Source organism: Pavona decussata, unplaced genomic scaffold (assembly GCF_977016875.1).
Source record: "Pavona decussata unplaced genomic scaffold, jaPavDecu1.1 SCAFFOLD_215, whole genome shotgun sequence".
Lineage (NCBI taxonomy): Eukaryota > Metazoa > Cnidaria > Anthozoa > Scleractinia > Agariciidae > Pavona > Pavona decussata.
In genome coordinates this window covers 1314975-1340000 of record NW_028145620.1, presented here as the reverse complement: position 1 = coordinate 1340000, position 25026 = coordinate 1314975, and the positions used below count along the sequence as shown (strand labels likewise).

The 25026-nt window shown below is 39.1% G+C and overlaps 2 protein-coding genes and 1 long non-coding RNA gene across 5 annotated transcripts; 1 reads left to right on the top strand and 2 right to left on the bottom strand.

Moving 5' to 3' along the window:
• The first annotated feature begins 2500 nt into the window (after nt 1–2500).
• LOC146459908 (uncharacterized) lies at nt 2501–10466 on the top strand. 3 transcript variants are annotated; one of them, XR_014857792.1, is made up of 3 exons: nt 2501–3192; nt 3404–8643; nt 9226–10466. It is a non-coding gene; the product is annotated as an uncharacterized LOC146459908 (long non-coding RNA). The 3 variants fall into 3 exon arrangements; XR_014857791.1 differs by having other exon boundaries at nt 2589–3535; nt 8197–8643; XR_014857790.1 differs by having other exon boundaries at nt 2501–8643.
• A 4884-nt stretch (nt 10467–15350) lies between these two features.
• LOC146459907 (uncharacterized) lies at nt 15351–17975 on the bottom strand. The gene has a single exon (XM_085088724.1). The coding sequence runs from the start codon at nt 17632–17634 to the stop codon at nt 16633–16635; it is 1002 nt and encodes a 333-aa protein (XP_084944850.1). The 5' UTR covers nt 17635–17975; the 3' UTR covers nt 15351–16632.
• A 2813-nt stretch (nt 17976–20788) lies between these two features.
• LOC146459906 (uncharacterized) lies at nt 20789–23841 on the bottom strand. The gene has a single exon (XM_085088678.1). It carries the CDS (start codon nt 23527–23529, stop codon nt 22615–22617), a length of 915 nt encoding a protein of 304 aa, XP_084944804.1. The 5' UTR covers nt 23530–23841; the 3' UTR covers nt 20789–22614.
• Nucleotides 23842–25026: the final 1185 nt, after the last annotated feature.

Sequence of the window (25026 nt, the reverse complement as noted above, 5' to 3'; positions counted from 1 at the left end):
AGCTCAGTTCAGTGAAAGGTACGGAAACGAGTCAACATTTCGGGTCTGACTCTGGTTTTTCTATTCTGCGCATGTCTGTGTAATTGTTGTAATCGTTTCCCAAATTTTTATAGACAATGCATAAAAAGGATATTCACCCTAAAGGCTGGTTCCCATATGATCGCAGATCGCAATAAGGTCTGCGATCGTCTGCGATCCTGCGATCGTGATCGCAGACGATCGCAGAAGATAGAACCATGTTCTATCTAAAGGCTGGTTTCCATATGATCGCGGATCGCAGATCGCAGATCGCAGATCGCAGATCGCAATAAGGTCTGCGATCGTCTGCGATCATATGGAAACTCAGTTCAGTACGCAAGAGGAAAGACAGTCAGTGTGGCTTCCATCAATCGATGCTCAACCCCTGCACGAGTAAATACACCACTCGCCAACGTAAACTTGAAGAATAAGAAGCAACCATGTCGACCTAGACTGCAAGCAGTCCCTTTCTGGTTAGTCGAGATGGTGTGCTCATAGCGCAGCGAGACTGGAGCGAGGAGAAATAAACGAGAAGAGACTTTCTTTTCCTTTCCCCTTTTTTCCGCCTCTCCCCAAGCCCCCTTCCGCTCGTTCGCTCTTTTTTTTATTTTCGCGCTGGCTATTTCGCGCGATCTCTCGACTATCCAGAAAGGGACTGCTTGCAGTCTAATGTCGACCGAACAGGCTACACAGTGGCCGCCATATTTTTTGAAAATAAGAGCGGCATTCCTGTAACACCATATAAGGAGCGCATGATTGACGGAAGCGAATCGCCAAATGCTCGCGAAAGTTTTTATTCGAGGGTCGCGTATCAATGAAATCGGTGGTATATTATCCGCTGGATAAAGCTGATCCACTCTTTGAACAACTGGGGCCTGGGGCCTGTTCCTCGAAAGACCTGGTAACTTACCGGGCCCGATAAAAAATTTTAAAATGTTTTTTTCGCCAATTACACAGCCGATTACAGACATGGTACTTGGCCAATGTTTTCATAGAATTATAAGGTTTTGAAATTTCGGAATTCAAAGCTTACAAAAATTGACCTCTGTAAAGAAACATTTATCACCAAAGACATCTATCGGGTCCGGTAAGTTACCGGGACTTTCGAGAGGTTTTACACTTGTGACCAACAATATATATGCGTTATTGACCAAGCTTGTTCGGTCAAGATGGCTGGATATTGGCCAAGTTCTTTTTTTGCGTTCGACCATAAAAACGCAAAAAAAGAACAAGGTCAATATCCAGCCATCTTGACCGAACAAGCTTGGTCAATAAAGGATTTATTATATGGCTTTATCTTCAAGTAAAAACTACAACAACAAAACAAAACAAGAAACTGTTCTGCTCGGAAAGAAATTCTTCAAAGCCGGCCGGTATAAGATTGATTTTCAGTGTATGCAATCATGGAAAACAAGGAATCCTAAATTATCTAACTTTATAATGGCTTAAAGGGAGTATACAATTATTGAGTACAAAAAATTTAGATTTTCGCAATTGCGGGAAGATTTTAATAGAATCCGGCAAACTCGCCATTTTCAGCCCGATCGAGCGGTGGCGTAAATAGTAACACAGTTTTCGGCCTTTAATCAATAGTTCTTGAATGAAAAAATACATTTTGAAATTATATGCCAACATAGGCCGAAAAATAGAGCGGGTAACTCAAAAAACTGGGCGAAACTTTGATAAGATTTTGTTGTTTCCAACAAGCAAGACGCGGCTAAATTAAAAACGTGAGCTTCTTCGGCGAACTTGAGAAAAAGAGCTTTCTAAACCGCTCTAGACACTTAACGCAACTTTCACTACGCTATGATTTAAATACAGTCATTGCAAATCTAGAGAACTAATCAATTTAGTACTCGACTTGAGACAATAACTTTTACAAAATTAATTTCTACACACAGAGCAACTCACCGATTCAACTTGAGTTTCATTGTAGCTGAAACAAAATTTTTACTACACCAAGATGATTCTATTCTCTTTTCTTTCCTTTAGGTAAATGTTGACACGGTTTACCGAACATTTTAGTGAGCATTTTCCGCCAGAACAACGAGAAAATCGAAGAAAAGATTGCATTGTTGTTTAAACTTTCGATGCCAAGCGGACGGGCAACGGGTAATCCCGATTGGGCAAGAAAGCTCCATCTTGCCCGCTCAGGTAGCCAATCACAGCGCAGGATTTGACTCATCTTGCCCGCTCGCGGAGCCAGCCATATCATAAGGGCCGTTATTGTTGCACGCTTATACAGAAAAGAAATTGAAGATACATTGTTAGATGTTAGAAGATTTTAGCGACGATTTATTTAACTCATTTTTTTATTTCCATTGCTATAACGTTTAAACGCTACTGCGCATGCGTCTGTGTAGCTTTTGTAATTGTTTCCGAAATGTTTCTAGGCAAAGCATAAAAGAATATTCACGCTAAGATTAAAATAAGCTATGTTCGTGTAATTTTTTTTTTTTTTTTTCATGCAGGTGAACACATTTCAAGGCCCTCCCTTGGATGTTGCCCGACTACAATCCTCCCACAAGGGAGCAGATGTTCCATGCATCGCTAATAAATAGCTTGTTTCCTATACACTAAATTGGTCGGGTCAGTATTGGTGCACCGCTGGCTCGGCTCGGCACTATCCCGCCAGCAGTGGAGATATGAAGGCCCGAAGCACTGAGCATGTGTTACTTCTGAATGGCTTATTCTGCGACTCTCCGAGACGGGATACTGTCGTTATTTTGTTTTCATCTAGCCTGAAATGTCGGCTGTTCCTTCGCTTACTTTTTCGATTAGCTTTGAGTTAAGTTGAGTGAAACAAGACGAGCGAGTTTTAAAGAACCAATTTAACCCGTCGAGTTGTGGAGGCGAGTGTTTGTTACTCACGAGCGAGCGAGTGCGGTGTGGCTCCAGTCTTCGCGAATTGGTCAGACGGGCATCAAATGGAGAACTTTTAGGGGTTACATTTGTAATGGAAAAAAAGAGTCAACGCTTGTTTGAGGGCTGAAATGATGTGTTATTTCTGTCGAGGGTCGTGGCTCCCCTGGGAGTAATTACCAGTCCCCTTCTTCAAAATGGCTACTCAGTTTGCTGAAACTGAACTGTAACGCTTTGTTTTTACGTATCTTTCTTTCTATCGGCTTTTGTATCAGTCTCTTCTGGAAGAAAATCGTAAACGTCCTCATTAAGGTAAGCGTTGTTTCATAATTATTATTTGTAAGTTTGCCCGCCGGTGTTCTTATATTAAAAGTGGGGGCATGTCGCGATCGTGGAGTGAAAAAGCTTTTACGTGAAGATTTTTTAATCTTGCAACTCATGTAAATACTTAAACTGATATAAATTGTAAGGTTATATATTGCTTTTTTTGAAAGGTTACAAGTTGTAGATTGATTGTCCTCAGGCTAAGACCAGCTTTTACAGCAAAATAATCGACAACACATGCTCGATCAGCCGCTTTCATCTGAAACTTGGTCACATTTTGGTCCAGCAAGAACAGAGTAAAAACCACCGATCACGAGGCCTTGCCTGTACGGTAAGTGGCTGTATTTACACAAGCATTTTGGTATTTAAACAACACCACAGTAGAGAATTGCCTTATAAATGCTTTGTTTTGAATATTCAGTCTAAAATTCTTAGGGTGAAGACCCAAACGTTTGAAACACCTCACAGTCAGGATTTGTAGTACACTGCATGATAATACAGTAATTTTATTTTAGAGCGTTATTCCTCAGTTGGCCTACACCTGTACATTGTCTGATGACACTTCAGGATTTCTTCCACAGACTCAAACATTTGAACCAGCATGCTACATGTACTTTATAAAATTATATACTGTTGAACTAGCTGGTTACATTTTTGAAGTTTATTGAGCAAGCCGATAGAGACAAGAGTTTTTTGATAGAATAGTCATGTGCCACTCAAAGATGATCTTCTGCCAAAATTAGTCCAGTCTGTAGAGTATGGGAGAACTTGACGAAATCTCATGAATGCAAAGGCATTTTACTGGCATGCACTGCGTGCAGTGTGATCTTTGAAATTACAAGTATGCATTAATTAACACATGCGGGTTGCTACACTGCAGTATAAAACCGTGGCACCTGGAGAACCTTAGGCCCAGTTCAGACGCCGAACTTTTCATGAGCCGAACCTAATACCTCGAATAAAGTACATGAAAAGTTTGGCATCTGAATCAGTCGAGAACGGCTGTTTCAATTTGGAACGGCTCAGCCGTTCTTCCCGCCTGGCTCAGCCGGGAATTTTGGCTTTGGAACGGCTTTGATTCAGACGTTGAACTTTTCATGAGCCGAACTTAATGCATAAATTATTATAACGTATTTCAAATAAAATAAAAAATAATAAAAAAAACCGCTAATATTTCGATTGATTTTGCTTCAAGTAAATTAAGTTCAGCTAATTAAGTTCGGCGTCTGAATCAAAAGGCGGGATTTTCGTGATTTGGGCTCATGAAAAGTTCGGCGTCTGAACTAGGCCTTAGTCCTAGACCTGAAGGTTCGCAAGGGTAGGAAGAGAACCATACAGAAAGCAGGCAATGAATGGTTCATTCTATGACCTGGGCTGCTAAGATAACCTACCAGGATGCAGCTTGTCATCATGGGCCCATTGACCCATTATATGGGGACTGGTGAATGGCCTTTGTCTTGAGGCTGGCCATTAAGACATGCGTTTTTCATGTTTACTAAGGGACACTTAGGAGGTTGGTTGGACGCATCTCAATATGCCTTAATGTGACAGCGCAATGCGGTTAGTGAGTTCATATGAGCCAGTACGTGATTGTGTAGCCACGCGATACGGTTCCAGTGGATACCCACAATTTGACCCTTGCTCACCATAGAGTCTGTAGCTCAGTGGTTAGAGCATCTGACTAGATCACGGAGGGTCGTGGGTTCAAATGCCATCTGGGACTCGGTTTTTTTTCCGAGTCTTCCTTTCTCCCTTATTCACATGTAATATCTTGTTTTTTATGTTACTTTGCAAAATCTGTGTGTGTCAAGAGAGTTGAAATTTGCATGCGAGAAAAACATTAAACACCACATACTAATAAGGAAGAGGTTTTAGGGGGTTTTAAAACCACTGCACATGATGTTTTATCGACCATTTGATAGGGCAATGGGTTTATGAGTTGAAGTGCTGCTCAGTAACTTTCCCTTGTATGGTGACACCTTAGGATCTCATGCACATTATTGAATGTTTTGTTTGAAACACCTGACAGGTAGTATGGTGCTATTGGAAGTGCTATTGAAATTGAGTTGTCGTGTACATGTAGGGTGCTTTTTATATTCCAGAATTGACACATTTGAAACCGGTCAGTTCACAAATGGAATGCTTCATCTCAAAGCACCCGTTCAACACCATTCCTTTGAATACCTTCAAAATGACATATACAAACTAAACTTTTTTCAGGATATATAATTTTGAGGATTTTGTAGTACTCTCCCTTCAAAATGGCGCACATTCCATTTACAAGCCAATCCACTCTGTCTGGCTAATTCAGACAAACAGAAAATGTCCATACCGTGTAGCACGAAAATTTTGCGGGAGTTTTATTTTGCGGATTGGCGATTTTTTGCGGTTTGCGGGAACAAATTTTTGCGGTTCGAGAAGACTGAAATTTCTACTGGGAACTAATTTTTGCGATGCTCTGGTTCAAGCAGCAGAATAATTATTTAAGTGGAAGAAACCTGAATATTTTCAACTTTTATTGGACGGTCAATTGAGTCACAGTTCTAGTTAGATATTGGAGACATATCACTGTAATACCTTACTGCGTAAAGGGAATGAACAACAACAAAACAAAAAGCCTACCCCTACCATGCACAGCCAAACACTGTTTCGTTAATATGGTTTACCACGACCGGTATTACCGTATAAAATTTTATAAGAAAGCAGAATGAATTTTTGAATTACCGTAGCTGAAACCTTTCTAGGCATACAGATGGGCTTTCAGCTAGTATACAACTTTGAGACCTAAGTGGGAGCGGCCTGCTAACTATGCCCTATTGTAACGCAATGATACAGACTCAGTCGATAATAATAACATTCTTGTTTAGTTGAACTTTTACACTTCTGTGCAGGCCGCCGCAGATGCGCCACTAGAACATGGTTGGTCTGCTGCACGATGCAAGTCTGTCCGTTCCTTCAGATGACCCATTTGTGACAATCTAATGCACTGAATTGCTTTACTCTTGACAGCTCTAGTTGCTTTTTCCAATGAAAAATCATGTTAATGTTCTTGTTTAAGTCCAATGTATATCGCTCCAGTGGCATAAGTCTATTGAAAGCGGAGTTTTAAAAATTGGGGGTAGCCATGTATTTTTCAGAGATAATTAAGCTTCAATTTAGGGAAAAAATCCCATACATTCCTTTATATTTTGGCGCGTTTTAGACATATTATTGCTTAATTATCTCTGAAAAATACATGGTTACCCCCAATTTTCTTTTTGGATTCCAAGAGGCCTTGCTAAGATCTGCGTAAATTTCTTGCATAGTCATAAGCCGCACAAAAATAATTCGGTGTTAGTACGCACCGTCCTTAAAATGAATGTTACATAATTATCTAATGCAAACTTGTATTCTGAACTGAAAAACATGTTACATGTATATTTTAAATGCCTTATGTTTGTGAGCACAAGGACATGGTAATTAATTTATACAATGCAATGATGTGCAGATACACTGTAAACCTGTCATTATCATCATCATCATTCTTATTATAAATTATTAAATTAAAATACACTCAAAATTTACAGGAAAAGAATCACTGACATACTACTACACTGAACAAACTGTGATACCTGATCATGAAGGCAAAGTTTGATCTAGAATTTTAAAATGGCTTATAAGGGACCAGTAGGTCTTGGATCTTCACTAATTTCTCAGGGTCTGTTTTTTGGCCTCCGGTCCCATGTATTGTAAACTTTTAAAGAGCTTATAAATAAATAAAAAAAATTTTAAACACTGGGTGTGCCAAAATAATGGTACCAAGCTACATTACTAACAACTGTAGCATCAGGTGTTCAACCTGCCAATTACAAATTCCAGTGAAGGCTGTTAAACTCTTTGCGTTAGTTCTCTGACCAGATGAGAAAGTCATCAATTGCAAGGCACGCTTTCAATAGTAGGCCTTTACATGGTTCCTGGCGGCATCTTTGTTGGGAGGGGGGAGGCAAACACGGCTAAAATGTACATGGAATTTTGGCAGACTTTGAATCTCTGTAACTCCACTCAAATTGGCAGACTTTTAAAATTCACAATTATTTCTGTATGTGCACGTATTTCAGAACATTTACAGGACATGCATATCATAGAATTTTATGCCATTGCAAACACTATGACATCTGTAAACTGAAAATAGAAAATTAATCTTCTTTGTCAATTATTGTCACTTAATTTATATAATTGCAGCTATATGTGATAATTTGCATATTTTTATTACTCTAGAAGGGTTCATACAAAGGTTCAACATTTCATATACATGTAGTGTAGTCTGGCTGTTATAGCCAGAATCTGTTCTCTGTATTTTGACAAAAAATAAACTTTAAGGTAGTTTTAGGACAAATGCCTTTCAAAAGACATATAAATCTGCTGTTGAAATGTGACATAAAAGAGTGCAATGTAAATGTAAGAGGTTAGAAGTCAACCAAAATGTCACACATTTAGTGCAATTTTAGCCATGTTTGCCCTGCAACCAAGATGGCTTCATACACCAAAGAAAGGTCTGTTTGCTTCAAACATAATATCATAAATTCTATGTTGATAAACAAAATATTGACTGTTAGTTTTTACGTAATATATCAAACACAAGAAAGTGTGTTTCATCAGATATCCAAACACTGAGAAGGTAGGATGAAAAAATGAGGCACAGCCAAGTTTTTTAAACGACTTCAAGGTGTTTCCAGGATATCTGATGAAATACACCCTCGAGCATTTGATATGGCTTCTCAAATGATCAATAATTCTTGGAGAAATTCATGGCTAAAGTTGGCAAAATGTTTAATGGTAATTAGGAACACATATCCAAACCATGGTCACAGTAGTGATTTTCTTTGTTTTCTCTTGATGAATTATTAATGAGTTTGAGAATTATATTTAAATAGTACAGGCCAATTCTACCAACACTTCAATCTGTTGTCATATTTGCAAAACTGACCAATTTACAAGACTTGTACTTTTTAGGGATTTGAATGAATAGCTGGAGGAGAACAAGGAGAGCGATAAACACAAAGAAGGACACTAGACTGTCTGCTGTATATTGTTTTGTTACGAAAAGACTGTCCTCATGTTTCCTCTTCTGGATCATAAAACAACACCAACTGAAAGATGTACATATATACATCAAGTAAAACATAGCATTTCAAGCAGCATTTGACAAATAAAAAATGGTTGCCATTAAGGGACATTGGGCTGTTGACTGCAATGCTGTGCATCGGAAGACGAAGCTCCACTGACAACTCTAGCGACACTAAGATGATTGTGGAAAGCATGATGCATAGCAAATGTACAGGTACCAAAGACATCAGTTGACATTTTGGTAAAACAAAAGCAAGAACAGTGGTGATGAAGAAGTCAAAAGAAGGCTTCTTGGGAGGGGAAGAAACATCAATGGTCAGCTTGACCTTTGAGGTAATGGTTTCACAGTTCAATCAATCATTCGTTTATTTATTCAGTTATTCAATTTGAAATGAGTTTCCATCCCAGCTAGGATCTAAAAATTTTGGTAAAGCTCACAAGCCGTCAGTTCCATCCAGAATCTTTATCAAATGATTAAATTTGAAGTTTTTGTCATGACTTGAGATGGAGAGCGCCAAATGACAAAATGCCCAGCTTGATTTGCTGGAAGCTTGTATCTGCCATCTTTGTTTATCATGTTTCATTCATTCTTGTAGTTATTTGTTTATTAGTTTATAAATTTGTTATTTGTTGATCTACATTGTATTAGTCTATAGTAAGTTTTACAAACAAGTTTTACATCCATGACTTTTTATCCTCCAAACACCTTAGTTACATTAAATTTGACAAACTTTCCCTGCAATTTGTTTCATCAAACTGCAAGTTTAGCTAAAGATCATAATCAACAATAAATTGCATTTTCATTACTAGAATGTCATGTCCGTTATCAGATTGAAACAGTGCAGAAGACAACTGTGTCTCTATCACTGTTTACAGTCTATATCCTTGTTTCATATATTCATTTTTCTTTTCTAGTAATGCTGGCGATGATTGGAAAGCTGGCAGACCATCATTATTATCCAGGGCCGCAGGCTCTGTGCAGGTGACCTTACGTACGACCTGGTCAGTTGGAAAAAGAACAACCTGCCTCAAGCCAACAGTAAGGGAGGTGGGTCAGTTAAAGCTATTGGGTGGTGCCTGTCCAGCAGACTGCTGCAGCCAACCTACCATGGCCAGTCACAATAACATAGGCTTTTTTCTTTGTAGCTGAAGTATCAGTCTGTTGCTATTCCCTCACTGTTAGAGATTACTGGTAAGAGAGAGAGAGCCAGTATGCAGACTTCTCCTTTTCTAGCCTTCATTGGAAGAGGAACAAGAGTTGTCTGCATGCTGGCTGAGAGCGCCACTGGACTCCTCAAAATAAATGAAGAAGAGACTGAACACTAAGAGTTAATCTGCTCGATCTGTTGCTACATTTGTACAAATGAAACTTAGGGAAATGGGTGAAAGCAGGAGGCAATCTGATGAAGCTACCAATACGCGTCCGTGTTACGGCCACAGTCTGGCTGGAAGAAAGCATTGCGGATTTGATGAAGAGGCTAATATTGTTTATCTCAACTGTCGCTTTTGCCTCAGCCAATTAAGCTCAGTTAAACGACAGGGCTTGGTCAACTTCAACTAGATTATCCACCACACAATGCCACCCACCATGGAACCAATCCGCCCGTTCCATCCTGTCTCCACAAAGTGCCGGAGAGACAAACTGTGATGCTTTGTGGTGTGCGGTTTTGGTTGTGATGCCAATTACGATTGTTGCTACAAAGAAGAAGCTTCTGGCTTGGCTTCGGATTATTCTTCAACCTGAAGTTAATTATAAAACATCAGACACTTTCCAGCTCCATTTTCCGGGTTGCAAATATTGCTTAAAAGGAGTCTGAGCCCCATTGTTTTAGAAAAGTACAGCACCTTAGTTTGAATGTTTCAAGTAAGCAATTGCTCCATCACAGCAGTTGAAACACGAAGCCAAAAGACCTCTCAAGCATAGTCAAAGGAGGTTCCTTGTATCGCCTCTCCCCTCCCCACTTGAATGGGACATTATCACTTTCATCCACCCAACCAATTAATTAAGAACTGACCATGGCACCACTACATTAGTACAAAATCAGTCTGTCCCAGTTGTTGCTAACAAAAATTATCTGTGCTGTAACCATGCCAAATCCGATGATTTTTTTTCTGCACACATTTTCACCTTGTAAAAATAAATAACAATAAGACCAGTTTGAGTTTACAACTTCAACTTTCATTCATATGCGTTATAAAGTAAACGGCTGTACCCCACTATTTCTGGAACAGAAATTACCATCCATCTGCATAAAATTTCCATTTCCATTTTGTGGGCTTCTCGCGTCATCACGATGAGATTACAAGTTCAGAACTGAAAATGGAAAGGTTTTGACACGGACAGTTTCCTACTCTGAAATGCAAATGCGAAATCTGAAACCAAAACTTTTGGCTAATTGGAAAGCAAGCTGTGATGTAATTTATTCTGTCAACATCTTGTTTTCTCGCTTTTGATTAACTGATTAAGAATATATTGCCAAAACATTTTCACGGCCCCTTTTTTGTCGTTGTACGTACGCATGGACACACTTTCCTGCTCAACCAAAAAAAATCTGAAACCAAAAATTTTGGCTAAATTGAAAGCGCCCGGTCATATATTTTGTCAACATCTTGTTTCTCGCTTTTGATTGGTTGGTTAAGAACATATAGTCAAAAAATTTCACGACCCCTTTTTTGTCGTTGTCCGTACGCATAGACACACTTTCCTGCCCAAATGGTGTTGCAAGCCACAGGCTGGCAAACAGACCCCGGCGCCTTATGTGGAATTGCGTTTGGGTGACCAAACGGTGAAAGACTTGCGAAGGCGCGTGCGAATTACAACTCAAACACACTGAATGCAAAGCTTTGCAAGTGCGCGCAGGTCCTGGCCAAACGAAGTCGTAAGTAATTTGCGCTACCTTGCGACTAGTAAGGTTAGATTTGTTGGGTGTCCAGACAATGGTCCATGAGCAGCCAATATGGCGTCGAGTTTGGGTTAATATCTACTATTATTATCCACAATTACGTTTTCCCTTGTCTATAGGTGCCTTCAGTGACCAGTATTAAACAAGATAGAAACAGAGCTGTAGTCGTCGATAACAAACGAGTTTTAATTTTCAAAACTGAGAAGAATACACAACGAAGAAGACTTTTGCCTAAGAAAGATTTCAAGAAGCCCACAAGGCCAAAAGCTGAGAAGTTAGGAGCGCAACATTTAAAGCGTAAAGTACTGCTGTAAAAAAAAAATTAGGCGCCCAGAGCATTTTCTTGAGCGCTTCAGACTACTGATCTCCTGTTAGGCGGTAGCCTTGACGAATCATTTTGTTCGTCGCGAAATACTTCCATTTTGTCTTTCTGTTATCATAACTATCGCCAATAAGTCCACGTAGAAACTACCAAATGTTCACTATACTCCTGAACAGAACTGCACGCGCGAAGTCGACGCAACTTGCACCATCGTCGTATTCAGTGCCTTCAATTGTTTGGTCAGCGGTTGAATCTGAGGGCTTAGGTAACAACTTAAAAAGTTGTCAAAACAAGAAAGTGTTTGTTTTCGACTTTCAAGTATTTCTGGTGTGTGTTAAACCTTGGCCTGTGTAATTCTGTGTTAGCTTTTAAAGTCTTTGGTCGGGTGTGTGACTTGTGATTAATTTGAAATCTATTTGGCATGGCAGCATTTTCCCGAGCGGTTCTTTGTCTGTCTCTGTATTTTGCCCAACAAATAGGGAATTTTTTTTCCGTTTAAATTTCAGACAGTGTTAAATAAATTTTGCATTTAGAAAATAACTTTTTTTTTCGTTATTCCCGGCTCGTCTCTTCCCAAGCTTTTTGTCTGTTTGGCTTCGGCCTAAGGTATCGGCAATATTTCAGTTGATCCATGATGTCCACCGAGGGATCAATTAGTGGAGCTGTCTTTGAATTATGCTTAAATTTGTTATGATAGTTAGCAACGCAGCCATCTCTTATCGGAGGTAAAATCATAGACTGTATTGAACGCTTTTCCGGCAACAGATTCCAAAGCTTTTTGGAGAGTTCATCGGGCGAAGCTGGTGCACTCCTCATCTTGCGAGAATCATCTTCGTTGCCACGGAAAGGTTCGCTTTGCCTCCGTAACCATAACATATCGAAATATTCTTGAGAATTCAACGGTGGTTTCTTGAGAAATTCTTTAATTTTTCGAGTTAGTATTTTATCCTGATTGTCATAAAGCGAAGGTATGTACCGACGCCTTAAGCGAGGTACCGCAGAAGAGCTATGTGCTTGCCGGGTCGCGCGAGAATTTTTTCCATTCATCGAGTGAGTTGAGGAGAAGTTATCGTCTTCATGTTGAGAACTGTAAGCAAGCTGTGAATGTCGTCTTGTCTGTAGCCCTTGATGATAATCCATGTTGGCTTAGTTTAAACAAGAAGACAAACTTGTTTCGAAATGAAGGGTGTTTGCTTTAGCGAATCAGGTAAAAACGTTAATAAGCCAGGCCGCCACATTTTTCGTACGCAGACAATGAAGAATAAAGTTATACCAGGTGACTCGCGACAAAATAACCAGAACACGGCATATCGTGTGACACTTCGATTTCCATATCAGCCGGCAAAAGCTCATGAATAAGTAAGAAAGGGGATTATGTATTTAACAGCGGTTGCTAATGGCCTTAGGTGACTTCTACGTAAAATTGATTGGTGATCATCTCTTTCGCTGCAGGTAACTTCTTAACGATATAATTGCTACAACGCAGCAAACTCGACAGAGTGCAAAACATCCTCCCACGTTTTCCACTGTTTCACCACTGATCCCGGATTCGCAATATCTAAGGGTATCATTACCTTAATGGGTAATCTTCGCCCACATACCGGACAATTACAATACTTAGCGCGTGGGTTTACATTCAATAACTTTAAAACAGCTATTTCACCTGTTTCAATAATCAGCAATCTCCCAGCGAGTCACGCTTAGCCGTGAAAAAAGAAACAATACAGCAACGATTCGAACACTGAATTTTTTAAAAGAAGTAACCGTTTCATGCTTGTCTCCCCTAGCCATTTTCAAACGTCAAGCACACATCAGTTTATTCAGTTTTAATATTTTTAATGTTTGCTCGAGGTTTCAAGTAAATAAATTTTTCATGACGCTAATAAATATAGTATAATTATATTGTGTGATGTGACTTTTACCGTACATTAGTGCCTGAAAGACCACAATAACGTTCGTATTATTTCATGTAATAGAAAGACCTTGGGTATGAAGAGTTTCTGGCCTTGAAGTGAATGCATGTTTTTGTGGAACTACTGACAATATGCAACATTTTAAACGAGAGGAAGTAGGAATTTGTTTTTCGTTTTTAGACTGCAATCAGATCTTGGAAATTGGGATAGTCATAACCTTTTAATCGTCTCTGAGCATTTATACTGCCATCCTCGTGTAGTGTCAAAGGAACACCCATTTACGAAATATATATTTCGCCTCTGTGATAGCAAGATTACTTCTGTTAATTTTGCCAGAAGACTAACTTAAATACAACCATATACTTTAAGTATATGCTAGAAAGTGCGTCAGCTTAATAATGACGCAACTAACTTAATATAACCATATACTTTTAGTATATGCTAGAAAGTGCGTCAGCTTAAGTATGACGCAAGTCTTTTGTGGTTGTCTGGCCAGCTTTTCCACTATTATTATACAATGATTATTTTTTTAAGTGAAAAATTCGATAGGAAGGCAAGTAATTATTTTTTATTCTTAGGCCTCAAAAAGCAAATACTGCACGTTTAAATCTTACTCGCGAAAATTAAAGGGCCAGTTATTTAAACAGAGTCTAACATAGGCCGCGGCTTAAGAAAATCAGCGGGCCTCCAAATCTGTTTATAAGTGGTTTATTTTAAGTAGATAAATAGTTTTCTAGCCTGGGATACAAGCCTTCTTGTTACCGTGAGCAGGAGACAATGTTTAGATATGACTGCTGGCAAAATTGAAAATGGCTTGGAACGCGGCTTTGTTAAACACCATCTAAACTGTCTTTTAACCGATCCAAATAGTTTAGTATTAAAACCTGTTTTAGTGATCACTAAAGCCAGACCGGCGGCCGTGCGTGGCCTTATTTCTGTCCTTATCCTAGCAGCGAAACTGATAACAAACTTCATTAAAAAGTCAAATGAAAAACTAGCTCCTGAGAGATTTGTCAGCGGTCAAACGTCAATAAATATACCAGGAGCATGCGCAGTTCCCAAAAAATGTTGCAGGTGTACCCGCGAGGCAGTGTTTGAAAGGTTGAGCTTTGTAATACATTAGTTGAATTCATTTTTCTCGTAAAACTAACGAAATGTTTACAACTAAGGCTCAAGTCACAACAAATTTGCTGCCTCGAAATCCGCTATTTATTAATTTCTTACCTTTTCTTTGTTTGTTTTAGTCGAGAATATCTCGTACACAGTTTACGTGAACAACGTTTTCCAAACCGGAACACCCTTCAGATGTGCGGTTATCGCTTTCCGGCCATTCTAACAACGCTGATTGACTAAGAACTGATTCAAGCGAAATAGATGATCGCATATTCCGTGCAAGTGGGGTGCTAGCGGTCGTTCAGAAAGGCTTAGGTGTATTTGTAACAACGTTTTTACACGGTTCAAGACTTTATATACTTTCTCCTTTGCTCTTTTTGACGTGCCATCGATCAGCCGCTAGTTCAGGATGTTTCGCTTCGTAAACCGTCCCCATCATCTAGGATCATGTTGTTATAGCTTTTAGTGTCTTTTTAGCATCATAGTTTTGTAATTTGTTGTGGAAACGGCCCACTGGAAGAGCATTTTTAATAAAGTGATACCGTCAATACAAAGCTTAGTTTACAAAATAAAAAAAAAAGTACTGAACAGTCGGGAAAAAAAACGCTTTGCCGGGTAAGATGGCAGGTTATTGTTCTCTGAAGCCGGGTACCTCAAAATATCTCGTGAAGTGTTCAAGCGAAAGATCCTCGCAAATACAGAGAGCAAATATCGTGAAGTGGCGCCGATTTCGGTCTTCTCAAACTCCCGAAAGATTTCGGACCCGAAAAACTACTGATTTTACACACAAATTCAATATTGATAATTTTGAAAGCAAAAACATTTTAAATCTTCCAATTAAGATTAATAAACACATTGAGTTAATTTGTACAAAAAATAACCAGCGATCTATAGAAAGGGGAAAAAAATTCCTTCGGGAGCCTTTCTGGAGCCGAAAAGTTTGCGAGGCCTAAAAGTAATTTTTCGGCCCTTTTTTACAGACAGATAACCGGTTGTTGTGGTACAAACTAACTCAATATATTTGCGTCTAAAAATTTTTAATTACAGATTAAAATTAAAATAACATAAAACTGATAAAATGAACCAAGCTGTATAAATGTGTAGGTATAAAATACGAATTAATTAATAGCTCTAAGCTAAAAAGTGCTAATTTAAAATAATGGGTCTTAAGCTGACTTTAAAAATGTTAACTGTGGCACCTTTCCTGATAGATATGGGAAGTGAGTTCCATACTTGTGGTGCAGCCATGCTGAATGAACGCTCACCTAGTGTTACATAAGAGTCATGTAAAGGAATATTTAAACGTAGGTCGTTAACAGATCGCAAGACATATCTCGTGCAAGCCTTAATGGAGATGATGTCTGTTGTCACATGCAGAATTGACTACTGCAATAGCTTACTGTATGGCCTACCTAACTATGTATTTAGCTAAGCTTCAGAGATTCCAAAGCAAAGTGCGGCTGCCTGAATAGTTCACAGGGAAGGTAAATTTGGTCACATTACTCCACTACTTGTGAAGCTTCATTGGCTTTCCATTAGCTACATGAGTTAGGTTTAAAATGGCACTCTTAACGTATAAGGCGATTAATGGCTCGACACCGTCCTTCACGAAAGAATGCAGTAATGTCTCTGCCGCTTCTTGCGATAAACACTTCCTAATCCTTATATTGTGCAACTGACACATATTGGGTAACTAACACAAAAAGCCACAGCTCACCAATTGGACCTCTAAGGCAAAAGGATAAAATGGAAAAGATAAATGAACAACGCATGGGACGAAAATGTAGTGAAATCAACCCGTTTGTTTTATGAATTGGAAGAATAAATGACAGCCAGTTTTGTTTTTCGCAGACGAGTACTTTCATCAGTCCAGGATGATGAAGTGTCTCTCCGCGGATGAATACACGTCACGTGATCAATTTAAACCAATCAGACTTGGAGAAAATGTAGTGATTACCTATAAACTAAAATAGATCAGCTGCACCTTTTCTTATGGAATTCTCCTGGGTCTAAAAATAAAAGTAAAAAAAATAATAATCATATTTACAGGAAAAGAAAATTTATAAGGTTTTTAAGTTTGCCCTTGATTCTCTGTACGACTTATGGCGTTTGCGTTGTTTACGTATCGTCTTAATTTGCTGAATGTGATGTCTAAGTTTTTCTCCAGACGACGCAAGTTGTCCTCTAAAAGTTCCTGTTGTTTTCGCGCGAAGCCCTCGAAATTAATTTCACGCTTTTCGTCTGTGAGAATCGTGTCATAAATAGAAGACAAACTAGCGGCCCGAGGAAAAGATGGCTCAAGTTCTGCAAACGCGTAAGGAGGTCTCACTTTCACGTCTTCACTTTTGCTTCGTCTCCTGTGACTTGTGTACGTGCCGGCACGTTTCGTGTTAAAGTCAGATCCATTGTGCTGGTTGTCCAACTCCGTAAGGCTTGCACTTCGACGCGGCTGAGGCCCACAAACGGTCAAGTAATCGTTTTTTGATAAATTAAGGAGACTGGAATGTAGATTGCCCGGGGAAGCTACATTTCGTCGCCTTTCATAGGCCTTCTTTTTTATTTCGTTCGTTTTCCGGTGATATTCCGAAGAACCAGACGCGAATGAAGGAGTGTATCGTTCGGCTTCCGCATCATCGACAACAATGGAAATGTTTACACCGTCTGTTTTTGTTACTGCTTCGGAACTCCCGCTTGTTTCTTCGTCGGATGTTCTCTTTCCCCGTAGCAAAATGGGAGTCTTGATTCCAGATGAAGATCCTCGTGTTTCGCTTCGCTCAAGTTCGCCAACTTTTCCGTCGTTTTCGCCGTCGAGTGCTAAGCTGTTTGTCGTCCACTCATCTCTTCCGCACGCGACTACCGCGGGATTCTTTTCTTGAATGACTTTATGGTGGCTTGAAATTATTCGCCTTTCTTGGGTAAATAAAAGATGTTTATTATGTGTTCCAGTTGCTGCTACGTTACCGTCTGTTATTTCGAAATTCCGGGAGATATATTTCAGCTTTTGCAACTGCAGAATCTTCTTCTTTTGAGCTCGAAGATTTGCCTCGCGTTCGATGGGCAATTCTGTTGTCATCTTGTTAATAAGCTGTTTGCTTCGTCGTTCAATGCGGTGATAATTTTTATGCAGCCTGAGATGGGTAAATATTGATAGCACTCTAGCTGCTTATAGCGCAATTGTTAATTTTCAATCCTTGAAAGGAAAAATGACAGTTCTTTTTGCCCACTTGTCAAACTGATTATTGAAATAGGTGACGGCATAACGCCTTTTTTCACTTCATACCTGCGTCACTGACAACTGCAAAAATAATTATTCCATTCTTTTCTGGAACTCGAATTGTTAAAGGCAAAAACCGATAAAGTACGTAATGCTGATGATAGCAAATTTCTTATCTTGCAATAACAATGTATTCAGACTCATCAATGTTGACATGAAGCTCCAACGTGAGCAGAATAATTTCTGAATTGTTTTGTTTCAAAACTTAAATATTCATTTCTGTAGCTAGTTAGAGCACCGAGTAGAAACCGCAAACTTCCACTTTAACCCTGACCTGTTTAATTTTTAATATGTTTTAGTGGAACTGTACCGTAAAGAATTATCTTATCGCTGAGGCGCGTTATATTTTCATTTAAACACAATTTGAATATTTCAAATAGAGCTTAACTACTGATCGTCGAGAGAACGTTAAACAAAAAAGTCATTACACAACCGATGAAACAATATTGCAGAAAGTTCTCCATTTAAACAAGGTGACAAGGTTCATTATCTATACTATAAAATAGCACGAAATTTGTCATATTTTCATTAAATGTATCTCCCTCTAGCCAAGTTTTATGATCGCAGCTTAATAAGACAACTCACACAAACTTTAATTTCATTTTCATTTTTTTTTTAATTTTGAAATTGCTGCTCTTTTCCATTCAAACATAGGCCGCCCTCGCTTCGCGTTCCGCGTTCTTCCTACGCACTACGCGTGCGACCGATTCTCCTCTTCCCCTCCCGTACAAGCGCTCTCTCCTTCGCGCGCGAGCGGAAACAAATAAGGAGAGTGGAATAATGAGGTGCGCAGGAGTCGAGCGGAGACAAATAAGGGACTGGAGCGAGTGTGCGGTGGTCTCCCGTCGTCCCCCGCGCCACTTTTTCTCCGTTTTCATTGTTTTTTTTTTGTTTGTTGTTGTTGTTTTGTTTTTTTTCATTTCCGTCTTTTTCTATGAAGGAGCCTCTGCAGTGGAGAGAGCTACAAGCGTTCGAGTTTTTGAAAGGAAGTTAGCAACACGAAATACTCCAATCTTCGAAAAGTTTCTCACATCATTAGTTTCACGAAAAACGCGACAAGTTGATTCCACAAAATTTTCATGCATAGTTGCCTTGGCAGAATTTTTCGAGGGCCCAACGTTTGGATTATCAATAAGATAAAAATGCACATCTTAAGTTAGATTCACAATCGTAAAAAATAGTAAAAGACTAAAGAAATATGCCTATTTACAAAACACATTCTTAAATCTATCAGAATTAATTTCCGGGCGGTAGGCAGTTCCGTTTCTAAGATGATATACGTTGTTTCTTTGTTTCTTGTTGTTCCTTTTTGTTGTTCAGGGTCTGAGCCATAACCTTATTTAAAGGTCGCATTTCGGCTGCGTCGAACATTTCGAACACAATTCAAATTAGGTGAGCGTGGGGGTGGGGGTGGGGTGTGGGGGTTGGAGGATACTCACTAAAGTTTCATACGGGGCGCTCCGCCTAGCGTTTCAAACCCTCACCCTTTCACGCATCAATTTTATGGAAAATACTACCCTTTTCACATAAAAACAAAAAGCTGTCACCGTTTCTTATGCTTCAATTATGAGCCAAAGACAGAAGAATTCCTCCTACGTTATAAGTAAAGCAAGGCAAGAGCCGTGAGCCGGAGCCTCTATCTCTCATACAAAAATAAATCTAGCGAGGAAACGGTTGGCTCTAGGAATTAATACAGATAGAGGCTCCTAGCCATGGGCTCCTAAGCGAGGTCATCTTTGTATTGTAAATTCCGCCCGGTATATTTGCTTCGTCTCCATTGTTGCTACCCTATCTAATACTAGCACTAAAATGCTATCGCTTTGGTTCGCAGTCTCTTTTGTGACCCTTTCAAATACTAATTTTGAATTTCGCTACCCTGTAGTAGCATACTACCGACCGCGGAAAAGGAACCCCTTTCGAGTGACCCTTCTAGTTTAGCGGGATTGGCCAATAATCTCTTAAAATAAAGTTTAACGTCCGTTTGGTTTGCCTCCTCGTAAGAGTGTTTAGAAACTGATAAAAAGACACACAACAAAGCAAATAAGCACCATTCACTTCACCCAACCATGAGTAAGAGTTTGATCACGTGACTTAGAATTCGCGCCAGCCTGCAGCGGTGACGATCAGCCAACCTCGTTCCCAGGGTGAGGAAGAGAGAGGACCCCGGGAACGAGGTTGACCATCAGCTTGCTGAATGAAAAATTTCAGCCAACAAACCGATGCACAAAACATGGCGAATGACTTGAATATTTTGAAGTTTTGAACAGAAGTGAACTTCATTCAAGGTTTTTTTCGCGTTCAACCTGAAGCCAAGATAGTTCTCGATGAAGATCTACAGTTGGGTAAGTCACGGTTTCCTTTGAAGTGATTTTGGATGATGAAGAAATGAATCAAGAAAAAATTCAAATAGAAGCTAAAGCTTTGGCCGGGAAATCCTTTTGGCGAAATTTTAACTTAAGATTGAGCTTAATGAAGCTTATCTGTTTGGAAGGTCTTTAATTTTATGTCTCATTTTCACTTTTGAGGTCACTTATGATGAAAGACTGGACTTGGCTTTTGTTTTACAAGATTGTTTAAAGTTGTCTTAAAAGTTTCATTTAAATTAAAGAATGACTCTTTGTTTAAACTTTCGTACACAGTGAAATCTATTCGTAATATTACGAATATTGATTTGTAGCTGAACTTTTCAGTCGTAGAACATTCATTTGTCAGTTAATTTAAAATCTACGCTAAATTTGAGAGCTGTTATGGCCTAAAATTTCAAAATCCTCGCTGAAAATTTTTTTAAAATTATCATTATCGATTATTTAAGTTTATGTGGCATAAATTAAGCTTAAGCTTAAATCATTCCGGCCTTGAAGCTCGGCAGTAAGGGTACCTGATGAATATAAACAAAGATGCTAAGATGCTTATATTTTGTCTGCGACTTAAAAATAAGATGTTTAACTTTAAGCTTATATTTTACAAATAATTGGAAAAAAACAAAATTCATTCAGCGCATGCAAGCTGTAAAAGAAGCCTATTTTATTTCATTACAAACCAACATAAATTGAGGAAACCAGGCGTTTTAAACCATATATAGTTTATTTCTCCTCCGGCAAAGCGGGCACTTTTATGGTTAGCTAGGATTAGAAAACTGGAATATTGGATTGACAGGATGTCGCATTCAAAGAGATATGCTTTTGGCAGTAGTTTGATTAGCTGCCTCTCTCGGCTGTAGCCTGCTAATTACATTGGTGACAGCCAGAATACTGTGATTTTGTACGTTCTCAGCATTTCATTGAGGATCATAATGCGAGAGCCTAGAATTCTCTAAGAAGATTTCTTTTCTTTTTGACTTTAACATGCTTATAAAGAAAAAGGTGGAGGGATGGTGAATTTTGGGGAAATTAAGAATAAATTATTTTTGAAACGAAAGAAGGTTAAAATTTAAAGATGGACACCAGCAGACCTCTCGCATGGTGACAGTCTAAACAGAAATGTGGCAAAATGTTTGTTCTCTTCTATAACTGAGTAATGTGTATCTCCTCCTACTTCATCAATAAAAAATTGGCTAAACCAGACTCCCTCTTCAAACATCAGGATTGAAATTAGAATGTCTCAAGGCAAGCCTTCATGTTATGTTGCTGTTGCAAACACTAAACTGTACACCTTAAGCATCAGTCGAGTGCATATTATGGTACAGAAGGTGGATCTTTTCTGACTTCATTGTCTACAGCATAGAAGTTAAAAATTCTTCCAATAAACTAAAAGACTTCAAAAACTGGAAAATTAACTTCACATGCGGAGCTTCAAACAGAAATGTTGAAAAGGTGCTTTAAAAAAATTCATTAAAAAGTTACAACATTATAAAAGTTTTGAGTATGTAGATGAGTGGCAAACGTTTGCATTTGGTGATTTTCAAAACAAAAAAAAGCTCCTCGATTTTCAGCATTTGATGCATTTAATAGATATGGCAGCATTTTTCAATCTATCGTATTTTTTGACGAGCGTAAGTAAAGTCTAGATATGACATTTATGATGATTCAGAGATCGAAGATTACGAGTCGTTGGGCTTATATTTTCAAGATGGCGGCCTTAATTTTACGTTTTACACTAGCCTCCAGGTCCAACCACCAAAAATTTCCAACCAGCGTACTTCAAGTGTTATTTGCAAATTACTGGTTTGCAGTGATATTCGCTCTGACGAAGGGCTAACGCTCTAAACGTCAGCTCTCGAATCCCTTTACGGTGGCCAATTTACCTTTAGTTATCACCTCTGTTGATAAACCAAACATTCGTTTCTACTCTCCACCAATAAAGCACCACAGCTTCTTTAGAAACTAAACCCCTTTAATGTCCATATTTTTTTTTTGCTGCATCTTTTGCAATTAATAGTTTAGACGATACGTAAGTCCATTTTGTTTCCGCAACAATTCCCTCCAGTCCTTCAAGAAATGTTCTTCGAGTTTCCTGCACCGTCGAAAAAATTCTTTTTAGATAAGACAGAGGGCGCTAGTTTCGTCATGCGTAAGCGGTATTTCAACACTATTTTCGGAAATGTTCGTGATAAGATCTTGAGCTGTCTCCCAACCAAACAATGTACAATGTACCAAGAAGTATTTTTCCACGGTTCTCTTCGCTTTGGAGGTTTTAAGAATGCAAATAAACATTCTACCCTATTTTGATCTTGAAATGTTTCAAGTGGTGGTGAAATCAGTGCGAGAGCGCTAGCCTCCTTAGGTACCATCCAACAAAGGCAACAATATCTTTCGATGTCATTTTTAGTTTTCATCAGAATTACTTATCTTTGGAATTTCGAGTCCTCAACTCTGGTAACCGAATGAAATCCACTGAAATGTCACTTTTTTCCTCCAAGCGCGAATGCGCCGGCGGCCTGCTGGCCTTGTAAGGCTCAAGGAAGCTTACAGGAGGCGCCAACCTGTTTGGTTCTGGAGAAGAAAGCGAGACCTGAAGGTACTTGGAGTTCGTGCTAGCAGCCTCTATTCTGGGCAACTTTAAGGTGTTTCTAACCTTGTCTTCGTCTTCTGGTTTCGATAAAACGATAGACGGTACTTCAAATCCTTTTCTTTCTCTGAAATCACTTATAGTTTGTCTGCTTGTCACTTTTGAAATCGGCGAGATTGATGAACGCGTTTGAGACAACTTGTCGTAGTTCTCTTCCGTTAAAGATGGTAGGATAGTTATGTTTTGAAGGGAAGATTTCCTCTCCTTACTCCGCTGGTTTTTAAACTTTCTATGTATCTGAGAGTATCCCTGGCTTTCCGTAGTCTTTTTTGTTTCCCTTTGTCGCGGTGAATCATCCTCATACCCAGCGGGAACTGACGAAAATGTCCCCGAGCTCTCGATAATGTCATTTTTCTCTGCGTCGTCGTTAACATGTTTAATGACATTGCCGTCGCTATTGTTGTCAATACCACTTTCCAATCGAGGTTCCTCTCGCGGAGACAAGTAACCACTGCTATAATTCTCACAGCCGTGGTTTTGCGATGCTGTTTTCTTGAACTTAAGCAGTTCAAGTTGGTCTTGAACTTCCGCATCTTTAAAGGACATGAATTTGCTGTCATCGTGTGATCTTCTGACTTCATTTCGCTGAGACCGTTCGTCGCAAATGTCTGACTCCTCGAGACTCTTCCTTGAATTTTTACCTGGAAATTTGTTCGTTTTTCCTTCTTGCCCGTAGTCACAGAACATCGTCGCATTTAAATTTAAATCCCACGACCTTTGTAAAACAGAAGCAACCGACAGAAATAGACGCCCTTCTGTAATAAAAATCACATCGCTTGTGGGGTAAGCTTTTTTTTCACAGTTACAACGCAGTCGCTCGGACTTCTTTAAAAGAATTCATTCGGCGCTCGAATAGACATCAGTTGACTGACGAAAACAATTATGCAATATAATCAAGCATAAAGGCAGGTGGATACCGTGAGGTTCAACAAGATCTTCAAAAATCTATGTAAGATAAAAAATTTTTGGTTGCAGATAAGATTAATGATTCTAGGCGAAACTCGTGTTGGTTTGTCGAAGCACGTATCGGGAATATTTCTGTACAGCCTATCGCTTTGTGTTTATTTTCGTTTAAGCCGTGGACCTAGACCTTTTACAAAGGGACGACACGTAGAGCTGACACCATAATCATAATTAGTTTCTTTATTCACTTCGCTGAAGTTTTGTAATCATTTCAGTCGTTAGCTTGAAACAAAAAGTTTCTCTTCATCACAGTTATTATACCGCAAAACTGTTTTGTTTTAGTTTATAAATCAGACATTAGGTTACAAAGAGGATTGGTTTTGGATCCTGAATTATTTATTATGTATGGCTACGATATAATGATCGCATTCTCTCTGATTATGCAATCTCAAAATAGCATCAGTTCTATAATTGCTGCCATTCACAGAAGACCAGCAGTTTTGTTCAGAGGAGGCTTCAGACAAGGAAATTAAAACTAAATGGTTACAATGTCTTTCCGATCTGATTTTGTGTTTTACGCAAAATGTTTTTGAGGCACTTTCTGATCATACAACATACTGAAACAATAGACCAAAGAGACCCAGAAATCCTCTAGTACTGAGTAGCAAGTCGCGACGCTCCACTGCAGATCTCGGTCAACGCCAACGTAAAACCTTTCCGCGAACTTACATCCCTTGAATTTAAAATTAATGACGTCGTCTATCACGAACGATGTATGGTAGAACGGGAGTGTTTATCAGTTTCAAAGAGGTTGAGAAATGCCACCGAAAATTCTGTTTTAAGCACAAGAATGGCTTCCCATGCAGTCCCCGAAGGAAGGCAATACCACTCCCCTTAAAACGACATTGTAGGAGGCTAACAAAAAATTAATCGAAAAAATGTTATCTACGTAAAACATGTCTTCTACTGGTTGCAGTGTTTACAATGTTGTTTACACGTTTTCCATCTCGTTTTAGAGCCGTTTAAGGGAATAGCTGGCCTGTGAAAACTTAGTCTGAATACAGCATAGTGACACTGACTTTTAGGGAGCGAAATGTTATTCTTCTCAATTGTAAGAGGTGTTGTTGTTTCCCTGTGGATAACCCAAACTTAAGCTCTCCTATTTTTGCATCCACATCGCCACTTTTCTATCCCAGCCAATAACAGGCATTATGTTGCTATAGTTCAAGGTGGCTTTCAAACAGATTTTAATCAATTAAGTCTGAAGACATATACCAGGCG

What these genes read in the sequence shown, in the direction of transcription:
- LOC146459907 (XM_085088724.1), bottom strand. Translation starts at nt 17,634, where the DNA reads ATGACAACAGAATTGCCCATCGAACGCGAGGCAAATCTTCGAGCTCAA.
- LOC146459906 (XM_085088678.1), bottom strand. Translation starts at nt 23,529, where the DNA reads ATGTTCTGTGACTACGGGCAAGAAGGAAAAACGAACAAATTTCCAGGT.